We start from the raw sequence: 18,499 nt of genomic DNA on the forward strand, positions 1-18,499 counted from the left end.
CCATGAGAGTGTGTGTGTGTGTGTGTGTGTGTGTGTGAGAGAGAGAGAGAGAGAGAGAGAGAGAGAGAGAGAGAGAGAGAGAGAGAGAATACACACACACACATATACCATCACAAAAAAATCATAAATGGATGGACATAGTGGTGATCACTTGCAAGCCTAGGAGTCTGAGACAGGAGGGTTGAGATTCTGGTCTCAAAAAAGGGGGCTGAAAAAATTGCTCAGTGGTTAAGAGAACTTGTTACTCTTGCAGAAGACCTGGGTTTAACTCCCGGCATCCACGAGATGGTTTACAACCATCTGTAACTCCAGCTCAGGGAATCCAATGCCTTCTTCTGGTCTCCCCAGGCACTGAGCACATGTGGAACACAGACATACACGGAGACACAACACTTGTACACATAAACTCAAACAAAAACAAAACAAACAAACAAAGAAGAAAACCATATATATTGGTCTGGAAAAATCTTCACATCATGGTATTATTTGATGTAGTCTGTCATTTTTTAGTCATTTTAACTATTACTGGTATTAGTGGACTACTGAGCCATCCTAAATAACACAGAGAGAATTTCCAAATATAAATTGTTGTTGTTGCTATTGTTTAGTTCTCGGGTTTGTAAAAGAAGACTTGTTCATTTTCATTCTGTGTATACAGGTGTTTTGTGTGTTTGTCTGACTGTGTACTACATGTATATAGTGCTTGCAGAAGTCTGAGAGAGAGGGTATCGGATCCCCTGAAACTGGCGTTACAGACGGCCATGAGCCACCGTGTGCACACTGGGAATTAAACTCAGGCCCTGTGGAAGAGCAGCCAGAGTTCATAACTGTTGAATCATTTCTGTAGTCTTTTTCTGTTTGTTTATTTTATTTTGTGGCAGGATCCCAATGTGTAGCCCTAGGTTGGCCTGAACCTTGCCCTCTAGACCAAGATGGCCTCAAGTTCACAGGGATTCACCTGCCTCTGCCTCCTGAGTGCTGAGAACAAAGGTGGTGTGCCACCACTTCTGGTTGTTGTAGCGTTTTTTTGTCCGTTCTTTTCTTTTTCTTTTCAGACAGTCTCTCATGGGTAAGTCTTGGGCTTTTGGTCATCCCACCTCCATCCCGCAAGTCCTGGGACAGCAGATTTGTACCCACAAGTCAACCTTTCCATATGTTTACTAGAGTAGCATCGGTACAACAGTAGCAGCTGTGCCACAGCAAATCGCGTGCCTGCAGAGAGGCTGGGGCAAGGAGGTAAAGTGAGGAGACTTTCCTAAGTTATGTTGATGCAATGATCCTTGGCCACAGGCTCAATAGCAAGGACCACAGTGTCCAAGGTTGAGCAGACAGCGATGGGTGCATGTTCTCTCTGTGAGGCTGCTATTGACTGTGTGGGGTGGTGCCTATGACAGTCTCTTGCCAACAGTTTTTCTTATTAACCATTTGTGAAATTGTTCTTTCTTAATTTTACTTTAGTGTCTTATAATGCTTGACAAAAGCAATTCCACATTCTTTCATTCGTTCAATCATTCATTCATTCATTCATTCTTCTTTCCTTTTCTTTTGGAGACAGAGTCTCACATATAGCCTGGGCTGGACTTGAACTTTTGATCCTCTTGCCTCCACCCACTAACTGCTAGGATTATAGGTGTGGACCACCCTGGCAAGACTATGTTGATGTTGCTGAGAATAAAACCCAGGGCCTTGAGCATGACTGGCAAGCACTCTGTCACTGAGCAACATCCCAGCCCTCCGTTCTGATTTTGACCACTGCCACAAAAGTCCTTAAACAGGCCTGGTGGTACTCAACCAGACTTGTCAACCTGTGGGGCTCAGGTGATCCTATCACCTCACTCTCTCAAATAGCTGGGCTGTTAGAGCACGCCACTGCCCCCAGTCATGTTTTAATCACTTTTTAAAAAATTATTCATTTGTATTTTATGGTACAATGGTATTTTGTTTGCATGTATGTCTGTGCGAGGGTGTCAGATCCCCTGGAACTGGAGTTAGGGACAGTTATGCCATGTGGGTGCTGGGAATTGAATCCCGGGTCCTCTGGAAGAGCAGCCAGTGATCTTAAACTTCTGAGCCATCTCTCCAGCTCCCCCCTCCCCCACACACCTCTGCTTTTCTTTTAAAGACGGGGTCTCATGTAGCTAAGGCTGTCCTAAAACCCTTGCTATGTAACTCAGCATGACTTTGGACTTTGAGTCCTACTGCCTTTATTTCCTGCATGCTGGGATTAGAGGTGTGCTTGGTTTTAAAACCTCTGAGCAACAATCTATTTTTGAACATTTCAGTCATGCCAATCTGATGGGTAAAAACCGTATGTTTTTTGTTTTGTTGTTCGTTTGTTTGAGACAGGGTTTCTCTATGTAACAGTTCTGGCTGTCCTATAACTAGCTCTGTAGACCAGGCTGGCCTCGAACTCACTGAGATCTGCCTGCCTCTGCCTCCCAAGTGCTGGGATTAAAGGTGTGTGCCACCATCGCCTGGCTCAGCCATTGTTTTTGTTACAATTTTCTCTCTTGCTTTCCTTTTTAATGTTATAGCTTTTGGCCAAGTGTAGTGATTCAATACATTGCCTATAAGACCAGCAGTTGGGAGGATAAGGAGAGTTTCATGCCAGCCTGTTCTGCCTAGTGAGATTCTGTCCCAAGAAAACCAAAATAAACAAAGTAAGCAAGTAAATGGATAAATAAAGTTTTGATTTTTTTTTTAAACTTAGGCATGGTGGTTCATGCATGTCATCCCAACAGTCAGAAGGTTGAGACAGGAGTGCCATGAGTTTTATAACAGCCTAGGCTACCCTGCCTTAACACCCCCCCCTCCAAAATTTGTAAAAATAAAATTATAGTTTTTTTTTCTTTTTAAGCTAGCTGTGCAGTGTATTTCTATAATCCTAGCACTGATGAGGCTAAGACAGTAGGAGTGCTGTGACTTGGGGGCCAGCCTGGTCTATATATCGAGTTCTAAGATAGCCAGGGCTACAGAGGAAGACAATGTCAAGAGAGACAGAGAGAGAAGAGGAGGGAGGTGGCACTCTCCCCTAATCCCAGCATTTGAGAGACGGAGGTAGGAAGATCAGAAATTCAAAGTCAGCCTCATCTACGTAAGTTCCAGGCCAGCATGGACCACATGACTGCAAAACAAAACAAAAATAATGGGCCTTCAGGATGGCAGTTGGTAGAGGTGCTTGTTGCAAAGCCTGAAGGCCTGGGTTCTATTCCTGGAATCAATATGGCAGGAGGAACTGGCTCTACAAGATGCCCTGTGACCTCCACATGTATGCTATGACCCGCCTCCTTGGCCATCGTATACACATCATCTTAACTAATTGTTAAAAATCTGGGCAGTAGAAACATTGCCCAGCCTAGGTGAGGTCACAGGCTTAACCCAAGTTGGAAAAAAAAAAAAAAAGAGCTCATATTTCCTGGGGCCACCTGACAGAGTTCTAGCGTGGCCTAGTGGGAGGTGGCTTTGTACAATTTCACACCAGTCTGGGTTGGTGTGTGTGTGTGCACAAGGCCTGAGTTGTGCAGGATCTACTCTCCGTAGGCATGTGGGCAGGTGTGGCCAGGTGTGTGTCTGTGGGTGAGTGCACCAGGTGTGCATTCAAGTGGGCCAGCATGCCAGTCAGGTGTGTATGTGTTTGAGGCTGGGCATGTGTTTGTAGGTATGCCTGCCATCCTTGTGTCCTCGGGCCCTAGGAGCCTCCAGCTGGGATGGTGAGAACCCGGCGGGGGTGGCTGTGGGAGCAACTAGCCCAGACCTGGGAAGCCTTGGGAAGCTGTCTTTGCTTGTTCTGTTCCCTGGTAATAGTCACACGTGAGGCTGGGGAGACTTGGAACAGGTGGTCCATGCACGGGGGAGAAGGGTTCCTGCCCAGGGACTTGAGGGGTGACAGTGAGAAAATGTATACATGGGCAAGAACTAGTCAGACGTCAGCACCTCCCTACTTTGTTAATAAGGGCCAGATCAGGAGGGCTTATGGCGAGGATGGTTTCAGCCACTCCCCTAGCCCCTGCCATGTCTTTTATGGGGAAAATGGAGCCCCAGAGCCCTTGATCAGCAGCCCGCCAGGTGGGGTCCCTCTGAGCTCTCAGCTGGATGTGGACAGGCAGAGTGGGAGAGCTGTCTTCCCTCCCTGACCTGACTGTAAGGGCTCCCAGTCTGAGAGTAGAGAAAGCTGGGGGTGTAAGAGAAAGGGCAGTGCCGTCCTGCATATGAAATGGTGAGCTGAGTGCCAGAAGTCTTCAAGTATCCTCAATTCCAGGTGTCAGCCCTATTCTCTGATGCATTTCGGGGCTGTTATTTCGTCCCTTTGTAAAGAACAGGACCTTTGGCCTCTCCATGTCTATCCTTCCCTCATTTCTCCTGGCTCGGCTTCTAGGATCCAATGGTCTCCCGATTTGGCTTCCTTTCCTAGGCCATTCTTTCTGTTGGTCAGTTCTCAGCACTCATGGAGACTGCCCTGGGCCAGGACACACAAGGGACACACAGACAAATGAGAGCAGGGATCTGGGCTCCCATGAGGCCCCCGACCCAGCTGCAGACCCAGAGATGCCTAGTGGGGATGCCTTTCTCTGAAGGAAGGCATGGGGGAAGCCAACTCAGGTCATATAGACAAGAGAAGCTAAGAGAGAGAGGCCTGGAACAGAAAGAGAGCCCTGCAGCTCCTGCAGGGCTGACGATAAGGGGGCGGTGACCTCTCCCACCAGGAGATGAGTTTCCTTCCCAAAGTTCCTTCTCACGCGATGTGCCGGAAGGGGTTGTCGACCTATTGTTCCCTAGCACGCTATCACCCTTCCAGCCCTTGCCAGCATTTGGGTGGGTAGGCGTGGGAGGAAGTGAGCTGAGCCTGGGTGCTGGCAAGACCCCAGTGCAGAGGGTGCAAGTCCTGGGATGCTGGCTCACACGTGTATCTGAGGGGTATACAGCTGCTCATGGTATGCATATAGGTTTGCTCCTACACTGAGAACACCTTTCCCAGTGTTTCTGCTGTGTTTGTGGGTACACACACACACACACTCACCTGAGGCCTGACACTTTATACATACTCTCATTAAGCCTCTTACCAGCCCTGTGAGTTAGGCTTATTATCCTCAGTTGCAAGATGAGAAAATCCAGACTCAGGTTATGCAACTAGCTAGTGAATTTGAGCCAACCACCTGCTTATCACTTTCCACTTCCCAATCCCTGCTGAGGTGAAACACTCTTTATTTGCTAACCGGGAACAGAAGTGCAGAGATGAAGGAAGGGAGGGGCATGAAAAAGCAAACAAATGTCACCTTATTGTCCTTCTAAAGTCATAGGCAGGCAGGCGGGCAGGAAAGCACAGGTGGTCTCGGTAAAGACCAGAGGCTGTTTTCCTCCTCAGAAGGAGGTGAGCTGTACCAGGTGTGTTTCTTGCCTATAAAACCTGAGAGAAACCAGAGGACCCTGTGAACTGTGCCCTGGGAGAGGGATATTCAGAAAGCAGGACCTTAGGTGACTAGCTGAGGGGGGTGTTTCGTTAAGAGCTGGGAAGTTCTTAGTAAAGTGGAGGACAGACTCGGAGACTGACTCTTTGAACTCACCCTGGTCTGGGAGAAGCAGCGTCTGGATTCCTCAGTGCAAATGGTACTCTCACCGGTTACAAACAGTTCGCCTCATCCAGAGATTCCTTTGCCAACTGGAAAATCCTTGCTCGGGGAGAAAATTGCCTTAGGATGAAATTGACCTGGCAGATTTGGGTGAGAGGAAAGTTAGTGAGTGGGTTCATTTGCCTAGGTACCAAGGGGGAGACATGACCTTGAGGATAAAACAACCTATAAGGAACTCGTGGCCTAGGGCCACAGCTCCTTCCGAAAGGACAAGCTGCTGTGCCCTCAAAGCAGCAGGGTTGGCCTGGGAACTATCAGTAGACCCTATCTTGGGTCTTTAGGTCTGGCTGAGAACTAGAGTGAGCTAGGTTTGCACTGCTGTCGGGAAAAACCAGGAAGGTGACCGCTGGCAACCCCTGTGTACCTCTGGTGGCCTTCTTCTGTGATACCATCCCCCGGGGGCCTATTGTATTGGGTTCACCTGCCAAGGCAGTCTGGCTATTGTGATTAACCCCCCCCTTCCTCAATCACTGAATTATAGTTCCCAATACTGGGGATGGGGTGGAAGCTGACCTAAGCAATCTAAAAGAAAGACCTGATTGGTGGGAGCTGCTTAAGATAAAGAGCTAGGAATCTGAGATGTACAGACATGGGGACCAGAGGAGTCCCTCAACCTCCATGGGGAAACAGAGGCAGGGTCCCAACTCAGGGCCTTTTCTACCATTTCTTCTTTGCTCAAATTGTCAATGCCTGGTGTGCCATACTTCAGTGTTAACCCACCTCATGGAGTGATATGATGTCTGCCCAGGACAGACCGAGACAAAACTGGCTCCATATGCCCCTTACCAGCTGTCAGTCAGGAGTGGTGAGTGAAGGAACAAAGTCTCCTGTCCAATTCTTCCTACCTTGGCTCTGGCCAGAGCAGTGCCCTAGGTCACCTGGTTGAAGATTGACCATCTCCAGTCCATGTGCGGTCAGATTGATCCGTAACCATTAGATAAAAATCAACAGATCAGTTTTGAAACTTTACGGGAATCTGGGCCTTGCTGACCTTGGATTGGAGAAGTATGGTGATATCCACCGTTGCCTCTGAGGGTTTATACATGCCGCTGTGGTACCCAGTGCATCAGTCCGTGCTCTCCAGAGGAACAGCAGTGCTAGAACGAATACATATCATGAGATACAGTTAGCTTAGACAACAAGGGCTGTAAACACCAGCAAGAAGCAAAAGTGGAGCCGGGTATGGTGATGGTGGTACACACTGGGGAGGGAGAGGCAGGAGGATCTCTGAGTTTAAGGCCAGGTCTACAGAGTGAGGCCCTGTCTCTAACCAACCAACCTGTCTCACAGAACCAAAACCCAAACAAAAGAAGTGACGCCAACAGGAAAAACAGTGGCTTCTTTTGTTTTGTGGTGGGTGTTTTGGCTGCATCACACACTTGCCTAGTGCCCCAAGAAGCCAGAGGATCTCTTGGAACTGGAGTTACAGCAGTTGTTAGCCATCACGTGGGTGCTGGGCATCAAAAGAGCAGCCAGTGCTCTTAATCACGGAGTCATCTCTCTAGTACCACCCCCACAGACCTCTTCATCAGCTGCCCTCCACCAGCTGCTGCCTATCCACTCTGGGGCCATGCAAAGATGTGTTTCGTAGTTGATTCCAGATCCAATCAGGTTGCTCAAGATTAACCACCAATATGTGCCCCTTGCACAGCAGTGGTTAAAGTCCAGCCACTTTCTGATTGGATTTGAAGCTATGCTAATAGCTCATAGCTGGCAAGCTCCTAGGCTCTGGTGAGATCACTGCTACTGTAGTTTTGCTGAATGGATGTGTTGTCAAACTGCCTTCTAAATGTTTTTATTTATGGCCATGGATTAGGGCTCTCCCCACTTTGAAAGAAGCTTGTTTTACAGTCAATGCCGAGATGTAGAACTGGTCAAAGAGCTAAGAATAAGTGGCTGTTAAATGCTCAGCCCCAAATGTATCATTTGATGTGAGGCTGTATACATGTAAGATTGGTTCATCTACATCAACCGTTTGAAGGCTTGGAGAAGAGGAGGTGGAACATCTGTGAGAGCTGAGGCCATGATAGGGTGCTGCTCACAGCAGCTCTGGTTACCTGACAAGACCAGGTCAATCAATGCTCAGTCATAAATGGGAGAGGGGATCGTGAGGCGCCATCCTTTTCTGATATTAACAGTCAACAGTTCCTGGAGGAGGCAGAGACATTTTTCCTAGTGGTGTAGCCACTTGTAAGTTTTCCAAGCTCCTGTATAAAACAAACAAACAAACAAAAAAATCTGTCACCTGTGCTCATGGAAGAAACCCTGGTCAAAGAAAGACTGGTGGGGAAGAGGAAGGGAATCAGTGGGAGCCAAAGGTGATGAGATAGGGTAGGGTGGGGTGAATATGCTCAGATACACAAAACACACCTATGACAATGTCATAGTTGATGCCTGTTACCACATATGAATAAAATGTCACAGAAACATTAGCTATTATGCCCAGGTAGTCTTCCACTAGCCTAAAGGCTCTGAAGCACGGTCCATGCCTCTCAGACTGGAGCCATGCCTCTTCTCTCAACAAGGAGTGGAGAAGAAGGCCGCTGCTCCCTGCTCTCCAAGAGCTGGGCTTTCCTCCTCCTTAGTGGGCTGTCTCGGAGCAGGGGCTTTCCTGTGGAACTCTGTCCCCTTTTCCATTTTGAAATATCTAGGACTGGGCTATGGCCTGATCAGTCTTGGAATCCTGGGGCAGCAGTCTCTCACTTTAGAATGAGATTGCCCGGGGTTAGAGATGTGCCCTTCTGAGTCTAGGAGATGAGCTGGTCTCCTCCTGTCTGGAATTCCTTGAGGAGTTTGACTTGGGTTTGAAGATAGGCGGGTCATAGGCAGATGGAGCTCCAGAAAGGGGCTCCATTGCTCCAGAGTTTATCACAGGTTGGCCCTGCTTTCACCTCCTAAACTTTATTATTACTACTTTTCTTTCAGGAAGATCTATCTTATTTTTAAATTGTGTATAGTTGTTTTGAGAGGGCCAGGGAGCCAGACCAGAGCCAAGAAAAGTTTCTAATAGGCCCTGCCAGGGACCGGGCCTTAGTTTCGGTTTCCTGGAGCTGTTTGGAGCTGAGCAAGCAGTTCTTAGGAAAACAACTCAGGAGCAACCAATCCTCAGGCACCCCACAGCCTTCTGCTAGCTAAAAACAGCTTCCTACTCTGCTGTTGGGAAGACCCTAACCACCAGAGAAACCTACCAATCCTATGAACGTTCTGTTTAAAGTCACCAATTAGCCCCCAGACTAACCTCCCCTCCCTGGAGTTCCCTTAATCTTCTTTAAAAGGAGCCTGCGAGTGTCTCTTGTTGTTGCTATTTGCCATCCCAACATGTTGGCAGTTTTTAATAAACACTCTTGCTGATTGCATACAACTGATGGTCTTCTGTGGGACTTCTCACGGACTCTGACAGTTCGTGTGTATCTGTGTGTCCATTGTGTCCGTGGTGTGTGTGTGTGTGTGTCTGTGTGTGTGTGTGTGTGTGTGTGTGTACTCACTGAAGTCAAGGCTTTTGGCCCCCTGGAGATGGAGTGATAGGCAGTTGTGAGCCTCCCAATGTGCCTACTGGGAAATGAAATTCCAGGGGAGCAGCACCATTATCCAGAACTTTGTATAGAGTTGACCAAAAGCTAAGCTGCATACTACGTGAAGAGGTGATTGTGGGTCAAAGCATCTGTCAGTCTTTCCACTTCTTCCCCAATCCTACAAAGGGTTCATACAGATGTTCCATTTAGTACTAAGCATTTGACAGTCACTTTGACCAGCAGTTAGGAGCTCCAACATTATTTTTTTAAAATATGTAATCCCAAATATTATTTTTTCCAAGTCACAGAGAACCATGATATTGCTATCTGTTGTTGGGTGATAACCATTGGACAAACCTCTTTGGAAATAAGTCTATCTCATTTTTATTTCAGCTTGGAAAATCATAACTCGTAGGACATATTTGTTTGGAACTTTATGAGTCATAAAGATATCAGAAATGAACTAGAGGAGCAAGAGTAGAGATGGAGCCTAACATGGTGACACATGCCTTTAATCCCAGCACTCTGGAGGCAGGCAGGTGAATCTCTGAGTTTGAGGCCAACCCAGAACACAGAGAGCGTTCCAAGCAGTCAGGGCTACAAAGAGAAACCCTGTTTCAAAACAACAACAACAACAAACCAAAACAGGCAAATAAAAGATCGCGACAAAATATGTTCCTTTTACCATGTAAGTATGCAGTTAAGGGTGTTAAGGTCATCTATAATGCGGTCCAACACTGACAGCCATCTGCTTCCTAGAATGTTTTATAATCCTAAACAGAAATTATATTCCTTAAACACTAAGTATAAAAAACAAAAACAAGAAACAAAACAACAAAACCCAACTTCTCATTTTTGCCTCCTCTGAATCCCTGGGAACCCCTTGTCCTTATTCAGTGAATTTACCTACTTTGGGCTGACCAGTGTTCCTTTCTGTGAGCTGACCACATGTGTGAGTCCTTGTTCATGGCTGTGTTTAAATGCCTCACAGGGGTCCACTAGGGAGGAAGACTTTACAGGGATTACAGTTTGAGGAGACACACTCTGTCATGGTAGGGAGCGTATGGAGGGGCAGGAGTGGTGTGGTCTCATCATAGATAAATCTGTGTTTATCTTCCTGGGGGACTACTGAATCATTCTTCACAGAGGCTGAAACAGAGTGTATTTCCACCAGCAACATATGAAGGTTATACTTTTTCCACATGCTCCCCAATACTTATCATGTTCCATTTAAAAAATTAGTGACATCCTACTTATAAGAGTTGGCTTTTATCAACATGACACAAACTAGAGTCATTTGGAAATAGGAAACTTCACTTGAGAAATTGCATCCCTTAGATTTGCCAGTGGGCATGTCTCTCAGACATTTTCTTGATTAATGATTGGTGTGGGCAATGCCACTCCCCGCCAAGTGGTCCTGAGTTGTGTAAAAAAGCACCAAGCCAGGAAGCAGTGTTCCTCTATGGTCTCTGTTTGAATTCCTGCCTCCAGGTTCCTGTACCTTGAGTCCCTGCCTTGACTTCCCTTCATGATGGACTCAACTGTACGTGACAAGTTGTGCCATGAATGGCTTTTAAATTTCTTTGTTTACTGAGACAAGGTTTCACTTCATAGCCTTGGCTGGTGTGAAACTCTTAATGATCCTCCTGCCTCAGTCTTTTAAGTGCTGAGATTTAAAACATATGCCACCACTTCTAGCTAAATTTGATTTTGTGGGAGCAGATTTTGCTATGGTGCCCATGCTTATAGTGAACTCCTGTCAGTCTCCCGAGTGACTGGGCCCACAGGTGTTTGCTACCCACCCCACCCTATTGTGGTTTTCACTTCTGTTTCCCTGGTGACTTATGGTATTGGACGCCTTGTCTTATGTTCATTTGTCAATAATATATCTTTGAAAGATTTATTTATTTTTATGTGTATTGTTTCTTGCCAGTATGTATATCATATGTATATCATATGCATGCCTGGTGCTTGTGGGGATAAGAAGAGAACATCAATCCCCTGGAACTACAGTTATAAATGGTTGTGAGTGACCATTTTGTTGCTGGGAATTGAACCAGGGAGAGCAGTCAGTACTCTTAACTGCTGAGCTATCTCTCCAGCCCCAATTGTTTATCTTTTTAAAAGAAAAATTGACTCAAGTCACTTGTCCACTTTTAAACTGGGGTATCTTTGAATTATAGAAGGTCTTTACATGTCCTTGACATGATATATGTTTTGCAATTATCTTCCATGCTATGAGTTCTTTTTCCATTTCCCTGTGTGTGTGTGTGTTGTTTGTGTGGTTGTGTGTTATGCTGTGTGTATGTTTGGTGTGTTGTGTATATGTGCACGTGTGCTTGGGGGTGTGCACGCCCAACCAATGCATGTGCATTCAGAGGCCAGAGAAGTGTGTCAGGGATCTTGCTCTGTCACTCTGAGCCTTATTCCTCTCAGATAAGACTGCTTACTGGACCAGGGAGCTGGCTGTTTGGCTAGGCTAACCAGTAAGCTCCCAGATCTATCTGGCAATGCCCCATAGCTTTGGGGTTACAGGGAGATATGGCCATGTCCCCCTGTTCTATGTGAGTCCTTGGGATTTAATCTTAGGTTCTTACGCTTGCACGGCAATCACTGGGCCACAGAATCATCTGGCCAGGTCCCTGTCTTCACTCTCCAGTCAACCCACATACATCTGAGGTTGTGATTCTCCCCTAACCATGAAAAGTCACAGCTTCTACTTTTTGAGGATAGGACATAGGGACGACATGTCCACCACAGGCTGGTTCCTTCCTCTCTGTCCATTTTAAGTATTCAAAGACTGAAGTCCTAGAAGAAGGGAGGAAGAGAAAGCAGGAAAGAGGAGCCACATTAACTATGAGGAAACAGAATGAGGGCTGCTTGGAGTCGCAGGCTCAAGCAACCCAGGTTTATTACCCTACAGACCACACGAGTGAACTTTGAAAGCACTGTGTGAAGTGAAAAGAGCCAGTCACAGACCACACATCATGGGGTTTGTGTGAAATGGCGACAGTAGGCAAATCTACTGTCAAAAGCTGGATTGGCATCTGGAGGGGCAAGGGAGACAGGTTAGGAGGAATAGTCATGAATCTTAATGGGTATAGATATGGGGGTTATGACAGACAATATTCTAAAATTGATTGGAAGTGAATTATATGGTGAAAGAATTGTACTCCAAAAAAAGCTGTCATTTAAAAAGAAGGGAAGGAAACAAAGTTGGTGGTCCATAGATGCCTCTTCCCAGCCTCGGCCATCTTCACTTGGAAAAGCGTGGCCACGCCTGAAGGTGTTTGCAGATCGGAGGCTTCATGGTCAGCCCGTAGGTTGGTGTCAGGTCCACCTTGAGGCCTGGTGGCACACTGAACTCCAGCTGCTGCAGCAGGATGGCTAAGAAGAGGAAGACTTCCCACTTGGCCGGGGTCTCTCCAATGCACCGACGCTTTCCCAGGCCAAAAATCATGACTTTTTCACTCAGAGTCTTGTTGATGGCTGTGCTGTCCTCAGTAAGAAACCGCTCTGGACGGAACTCAAAGGGGTCTTCCCACTGCTTCCTGCAAGAGGAACAGAAAGGACCTGAGTGGGTGGGCTCTGGGAGGAAAGGGGAGCTATGTCCTCCCAGCTTCTGTGAAAACTTGGTGTTAGAAAAGACTGAGGGTAACAAGAGCCTGTGGGGAAGGTACCAGACTCCATGTTTATCTCCTTTGGGATGGTTCTTTTGTGTTTATTTGCTTTCAGACTTGTCTCCTGGGTCTAAAGTTGGCCCTGAACTCCATAGATGACCCCAGGTCACCTTGTTTGAGATTCTGACCCTTCTGTATCTACCTCCAAGTGCTGAGATGAAGGCCTGGGCTTCCACACCTGGTGCTGGGGATGGACCCAGGCCTTGGGTACGGTAGAGGGCACTCTACCCACAGAGCTGCACCTCCCATCATGGTAGTGCTTCTGAAAATAACATTCTCTCTAAAATGACCCACCATAAGGAGCATGGATTTTGATTATTTTTAATTTTTATTGAATATTTATTTATGCATATGAATGCTCTTTCTGCTTGTATGCCACCATGACAGAAGAGAACATCAGATAGAAGAGGGCACCAGATCTCATAGATGGTTGTGAGCTATCATGCGGTTGCTGGGAATTGAATACAGGACCTCCGAAGGAGTTGGCAGTGCTCTTAACCACTGAGCCATCTCTCCAGCCGATTATTTTTAGTTTTTAAATTATAATTTTATTTAAATCTTCATGTGCATGTGGAGGTCAGAGGACAACATGCAGGAGTCACTTCTCCCCTTCTCCCATGTGGGACCTGGGGATTGAACTCAGGATGTGAGGTGTGGAAGCACATGCCTTTACCTGCTGCATGATTCCCATGATGCATGATAGTGGTTGGTTTTGTTGTGTTGGTTTTCAAGATAGGGTCTCTCTGTGTAGCCTGGTTGTCCAGGAACTCTCTGTGTAGATCAGGCTCGCAGAGAATTCAGAGATCAGCCTGCCTCTGCCTCACAAGTGATGGGATTAAAGGCGTGTGGGAACACCACCAAATGGTTGATCATAGTTTCAATACTCTTTTGTATTAGTTCCTTTTTCTTTCCTTGATGTAGTTCTGGGAATTGATCCTAGGGCCTTCCACATGACATACACTACCAATGTTTGTTCCTTCAAGGAAATAATGTGTTATCTAAAGAAAATTTCAAAAGGGATAACGTGTTTCTCTCCCTCCAATTTCCAAAAGGCCAGTGGGAAGGGAGATCACTGGCTTGCTTGGCTAATGTTGTTATAATCTGGTACTAAAAATAAACTATACACATGAATGGGGTTCTATGTCAATATGTCCTGGTTTGGATGGATCAGTCGGCCTGATTACAGATTAGAGTGGAGTTTTTTAGGGAGGTCATTAGACCATTCCCATAAGTCATATGAAGTATCCTCATTATCCATCCAACTGGGACCTTGGGACATGGGAAAACTTTCTAATCAATTTCTCCTTCCTTTTTTCCTTCCTTCCTTTCTTCCTTGAGACAGGTATGCAGCCTAGGCTTATCTAAAGCTCAAACTGGCCTTGAACTCACTCTAATCCTCCTGCCACAGCCTCCTGAGGAGACTGGGTTACAGGCATTCGCCATCCACTCCAGATACCTAGTTAAGTTCTTCTGTACCCTGAGTTTGAGGAAGTGGCTCTAAGTTTTGTCACTTGGGACAGGCTATGTAGCAGTGAGTGTTGGTCCTTATATAAGCAGTTCCCGAAGGGACAGACAACCTTCCTGATACTGAGCTTTGACCGTCCTGTCAGGTCTAAGTACTCACTCGTCGTGGTTGACCTGCCACTGGTTTATGAAGACACAGCGCTCCTTAGGAATGTGGAAGCCATTCAGTGAGGTGTTCCTCGTTGTGCTGAGAAGAGAAGAGAGCTCTGTCCGGTCAGGGCTTGGAAAGGCTGTGGTGTGGCATGTTTCTCCCTCCACTGCATCCCAGTGTGTCTGGTTACCACAGTCTCCAAGCCCCATCCTGGAAGGTCATGTGAAGGGCAGGGAGTATGGGGGGATTATCCTTCCTTTTGCCGGGATCCTATCCTACAACTTCAACACTTTTTTACTAGACTTTTCTAGTGCTCAGATGTGCACTGGGGCAGTCTCTGAAGCCAAGATATCAGGGAATAGGCCTTGCCCTGGGGAGTCTGCAGATTTTGTACCAGGATTAACAAGCCTATGGGGTGGACAGAGGTGAATGTTCACTCTCACAGTCGGGGAACTTGGGCTGTAAATCTTACAAATCCTCGGAGGATGAAGTTCTACTTGGCTGATAGCCAAAAGAGGCTTATAGATGAAAGAAGACTCATGTGTCAGGATTGACCTTTGGTAAGGGTAGAGTTTGGGAGCCAGATAAGTGGACAGACACCTTTCCAGGCAGAAGGTCTGGTTTAAGCAAAGTTGACAGGTGGCTGGATTACCCTTGTGAGGGACAGTGAGGAGGGCCTGGCTGGTGCAGAAGATTCCATAGGGAGCAAACACAAGTGGAGGTGAGTGACTGCTGAGGCCATAGCGACTGGACTGGGGGGGGGGTTAGACCAGAGATTGATGGGCTCAGATGTAGAAATTACCATGCTCAGGAATGAGATACTGCCTGAGTTGTTTCCAGAGCTCAGAAACAGGGTTGGTGAACAGTATGAAAACTTAGGGTCACAGAACATGACCCTTACCTGTGGGGGATGGTGAAGGGGACAAAGGATGTGTATCGGAAGATCTCCAGGATGAAGGCCTCCAGATAGAGCAGCTGAGGTCTGTCAGAAAGCCGTGGTTGCCGATCCCTGCCAATCACTGTATCTGCAAAGCACAGGCAGAGCTCATGGGGTGTTGTCTGCTCCACACATATGTGTCCCTATTATACTAGGATCACTCTATATTGGCTATGTTTACTCACGTTTCTGAGACCCCACGATCCATCCACAACTCATGTACACAGGTGGGGGATGCTATGTTCCTAAGACTTACACATAGTAGACACATGAACAGGTATGGTCCACCCACACCTTATGTGCACAAGTGGGGGATGCTATGTCCTAGGACTTACACATAGTACACACATGAACACGTGTTTGTAGATCTACATGTGACCTGGAGGCTCACGGCTTCTCTGACTTGAGGGTCGAGAGCAACACATACCCAGCTCCCTGTGGATCTTCCTCTGCACATTGGGCCGTGTCACAAGGAGCAAAAGGCTCCAGGAGATGGCTGTTGTGACTGTGTCAAATCCTGGGCAGCAGGGAGTGGGGAGAAGGAGAAAGGACAACAGGGAGAAGGAAAGATTTAAATGAGCTTTGCTATAAACGGAACAAGCCTTATCCACTTGGGCTTCTACCCTTGTGTATCCTGAGGGAAGGGCTGAGTCCTCAACAGAAACTTGAAGCCAAGCATGGTGTCTTATACCTAGAATCCCAACACTAGCCTAGTCTGAGGCAGGAGAATTGTCACAAGTTTGAGACCAACCTGGGATACAGGGATGAGACTTTGTCTCAAACAAAACAAATCAGAACCAAAGAATCCAAACTCAAAACAAAGCAAACAAACAAGAACCTCAGAGATGCTTGTTTCATAGCCAATGGCTGAAGGTATAGACCTGGACTCCAGGTTGTAGAACCCTTTTACTTTCCAGGCAGGGAAACCCAGGCCCAAAAGGAGAGGGGCTTGGTTGAGTTTCTCCCAGGAGTTAGTTACACAACATGAAGTCACACCTTGATCTTATGGCAAGTGTCTGTCCTGTGTCACCTGCCATGTGGTTGGTGAGTTAGTAGATAGGGTGGGTATGGGTAAATAGCCACTGATGGAGAAAGGGGCAGGGGCATGGCTCCTACCAGCTCCAAAGAGGTCATTGACAATGTTGACAATCTTCTCCTGAGGGATTCGGACACCATTGTCTTTGGAGTTCTCAGTGTGCTTGAACAGGGCACCTGTGATGTCCTGGATACTGTTCTAGAGGACACAAGTTTAAGGGAACTTTGGCATTTTGATGGCCAAATGCCAGACCATGCCCCATCCCATTTGAGATGTCCCCAGTGCCTAGGAACTGCATTGCCCTTAGGGAACTGGGCTGGGACACCGAGTTTTGAACTGGCATCAGTGCTAAATAGAACATAGTCATTTCGTATGCCACCAACCCTTCTTCCCCTATCCACAGGGATCTGGTTTCAGAGAAGGAAGAAGTATGTGTGAATCAGGAAAGAAAAGTGACCCGAAGCTGGAGCTTAGCCCCTGTTGAGGTTCATGTTCCTGCAGAACAATGGCCTTTAGATGAACAATACCCCATATTGCAAAGCTCTGCCAAGGCTCCAGTCACCTGCCCCTGTTTTCTGGGGTTTGGAGAAGCCCCCAGGGGGGGGAGCAGTATTGTACAGGGCATGACTGCAGGATACAGGTGCTCCGAGTGGTCCTGAGACTTATTAGGTCTTGGCAGCAAATGGCAATTTGAGTACAGTGGAGTAGGATGAGAGAGGATTTCTCTGGGCCTGTGAGTGATGTGTTTACTCTCTGCCTCCCGGTCTCACCTTGTTGAAGTCTTGATAGTGCTCCTGGACGGTCTTCTGTAGGAACAGCACAAATTTATCATTGAAGTTCTTAAACCTCTTGAGGCCTGGGTTGGGCAGGTAGCGCAGGATGGGGAAGAAGTCCACAGCATTCCCTGATGAGACATTCTCCACAAAGTCATTGCTGCTCTTCACGATGCTCAGCATCTCTTCGCTCTTCCGGGGGAAGTTCTTCCCAAAGCACATGGCTCCAATGACATTAGCCACTGATTCCACCACTAAGTTGACAGGTTCAAAATGCCCAACTTCTTACATCTGCTTCTGGAACTTGCTGACTAGATGGTTAGCCTCCTTGCTCACATGCTCCTCTAAGTAGCAAGAGGATGATGAAATAGGGTCTGAAGCTATGGAGAAACTCTTCAGAGCATCCATGGCAAGGCGGCGGCGGGCAACCCACACAGGTCCACTGTCTAGGTTGAAGGTCAAGCTATAACCATAAGTGATAAATGTGAAACTGTAGAGGTCTGGTCGGCCCTTGAAGTCATCTCCCTGCTTCACCAGGGCCTGCCGGATGGTGTCCAGGCCACTCAGCACCACCACAGGGGTGGAGCCAATGCGGATCTGCAGCACGTCCCCATACTGCTTGCTCAGCTTGGTCAGAGACAGGTGTGGGTTCTTCCCCAGGGTCAGCATATGCCCAATAATGGGCCATCCCCAGGGTCCAGGTGGACTCTTTAGACCTTTGGGGACCCGGGTTCTTAAAGCTTTGACCACATAAAATACTATACAGAAGATGGCAGTGGCCAGTAGTAGCTCTGGGGTCAAGGAGATGTCATGGAACAATGCCATCTGTACCAGCTGCAGGGGAAATGGAAGGGTGGGGTGGTTTAGTATGGATTCTGAGTCTCCCTTTATTCCTTCACTCTCTCATTCAGTCAGTATACTTCCTGTTTGACTTTCAGCCACACACCAGGACACTGAAGATATACCTGTCATGTATCCTGTTCCCTCAGGAATTTGCCCTAACCACATCGCAGAATTCAAGGGCTGCAAAAGAGTCTCACAAACCTTATGTTTCCCAACTTTAGTGTCTGAATTTCCACTCCAGGCTCTCCTGTCTATGTCTTCTCCCATTTCCATTTCTGAGACAGGCGTGGATACAAATGACCATTCCAAAACAATGAAGCTAAAGACTTCTCCTCACCAGCCCCAATTACAGAGTGTTTGCTGGGCTTTCTACCAAAGGGTCTAACACAGTGTGGGCTCCCTGTTGGAGCCCTCTACACACTCATGGAGCAGAAGATGTCCCCTTGCCCAAGCAACAGAAGGTCAGTGTCCCTGGA

The 18,499-nt window shown here is 47.2% G+C and overlaps 1 protein-coding gene across 1 annotated transcript in view; it reads right to left on the reverse strand.

Annotated features, from left to right (window-relative positions):
- LOC126507534 (cytochrome P450 1A2-like) overlaps positions 1-18,008 on the reverse strand; it is a 79,891-nt gene extending 61,883 nt beyond the window's left edge. Inside the window, 6 exon segments of the mRNA XM_050152059.1 lie at positions 12,374-12,690; positions 14,444-14,530; positions 15,336-15,459; positions 15,799-15,888; positions 16,488-16,605; positions 17,178-18,008. Coding sequence (XP_050008016.1) covers positions 12,396-12,690; positions 14,444-14,530; positions 15,336-15,459; positions 15,799-15,888; positions 16,488-16,605; positions 17,178-18,005 — 1,542 coding nt within the window. The 5' untranslated portion in view covers positions 18,006-18,008 and the 3' untranslated portion in view covers positions 12,374-12,395.
- Positions 18,009-18,499: the final 491 nt, after the last annotated feature.

Source organism: Alexandromys fortis, unplaced genomic scaffold, assembly GCF_014885135.2.
Source record: "Alexandromys fortis isolate MF-2015 unplaced genomic scaffold, M_Fortis_MF-2015_v1.1 scaffold_70, whole genome shotgun sequence".
NCBI classification, from domain to species: domain Eukaryota; kingdom Metazoa; phylum Chordata; class Mammalia; order Rodentia; family Cricetidae; genus Alexandromys; species Alexandromys fortis.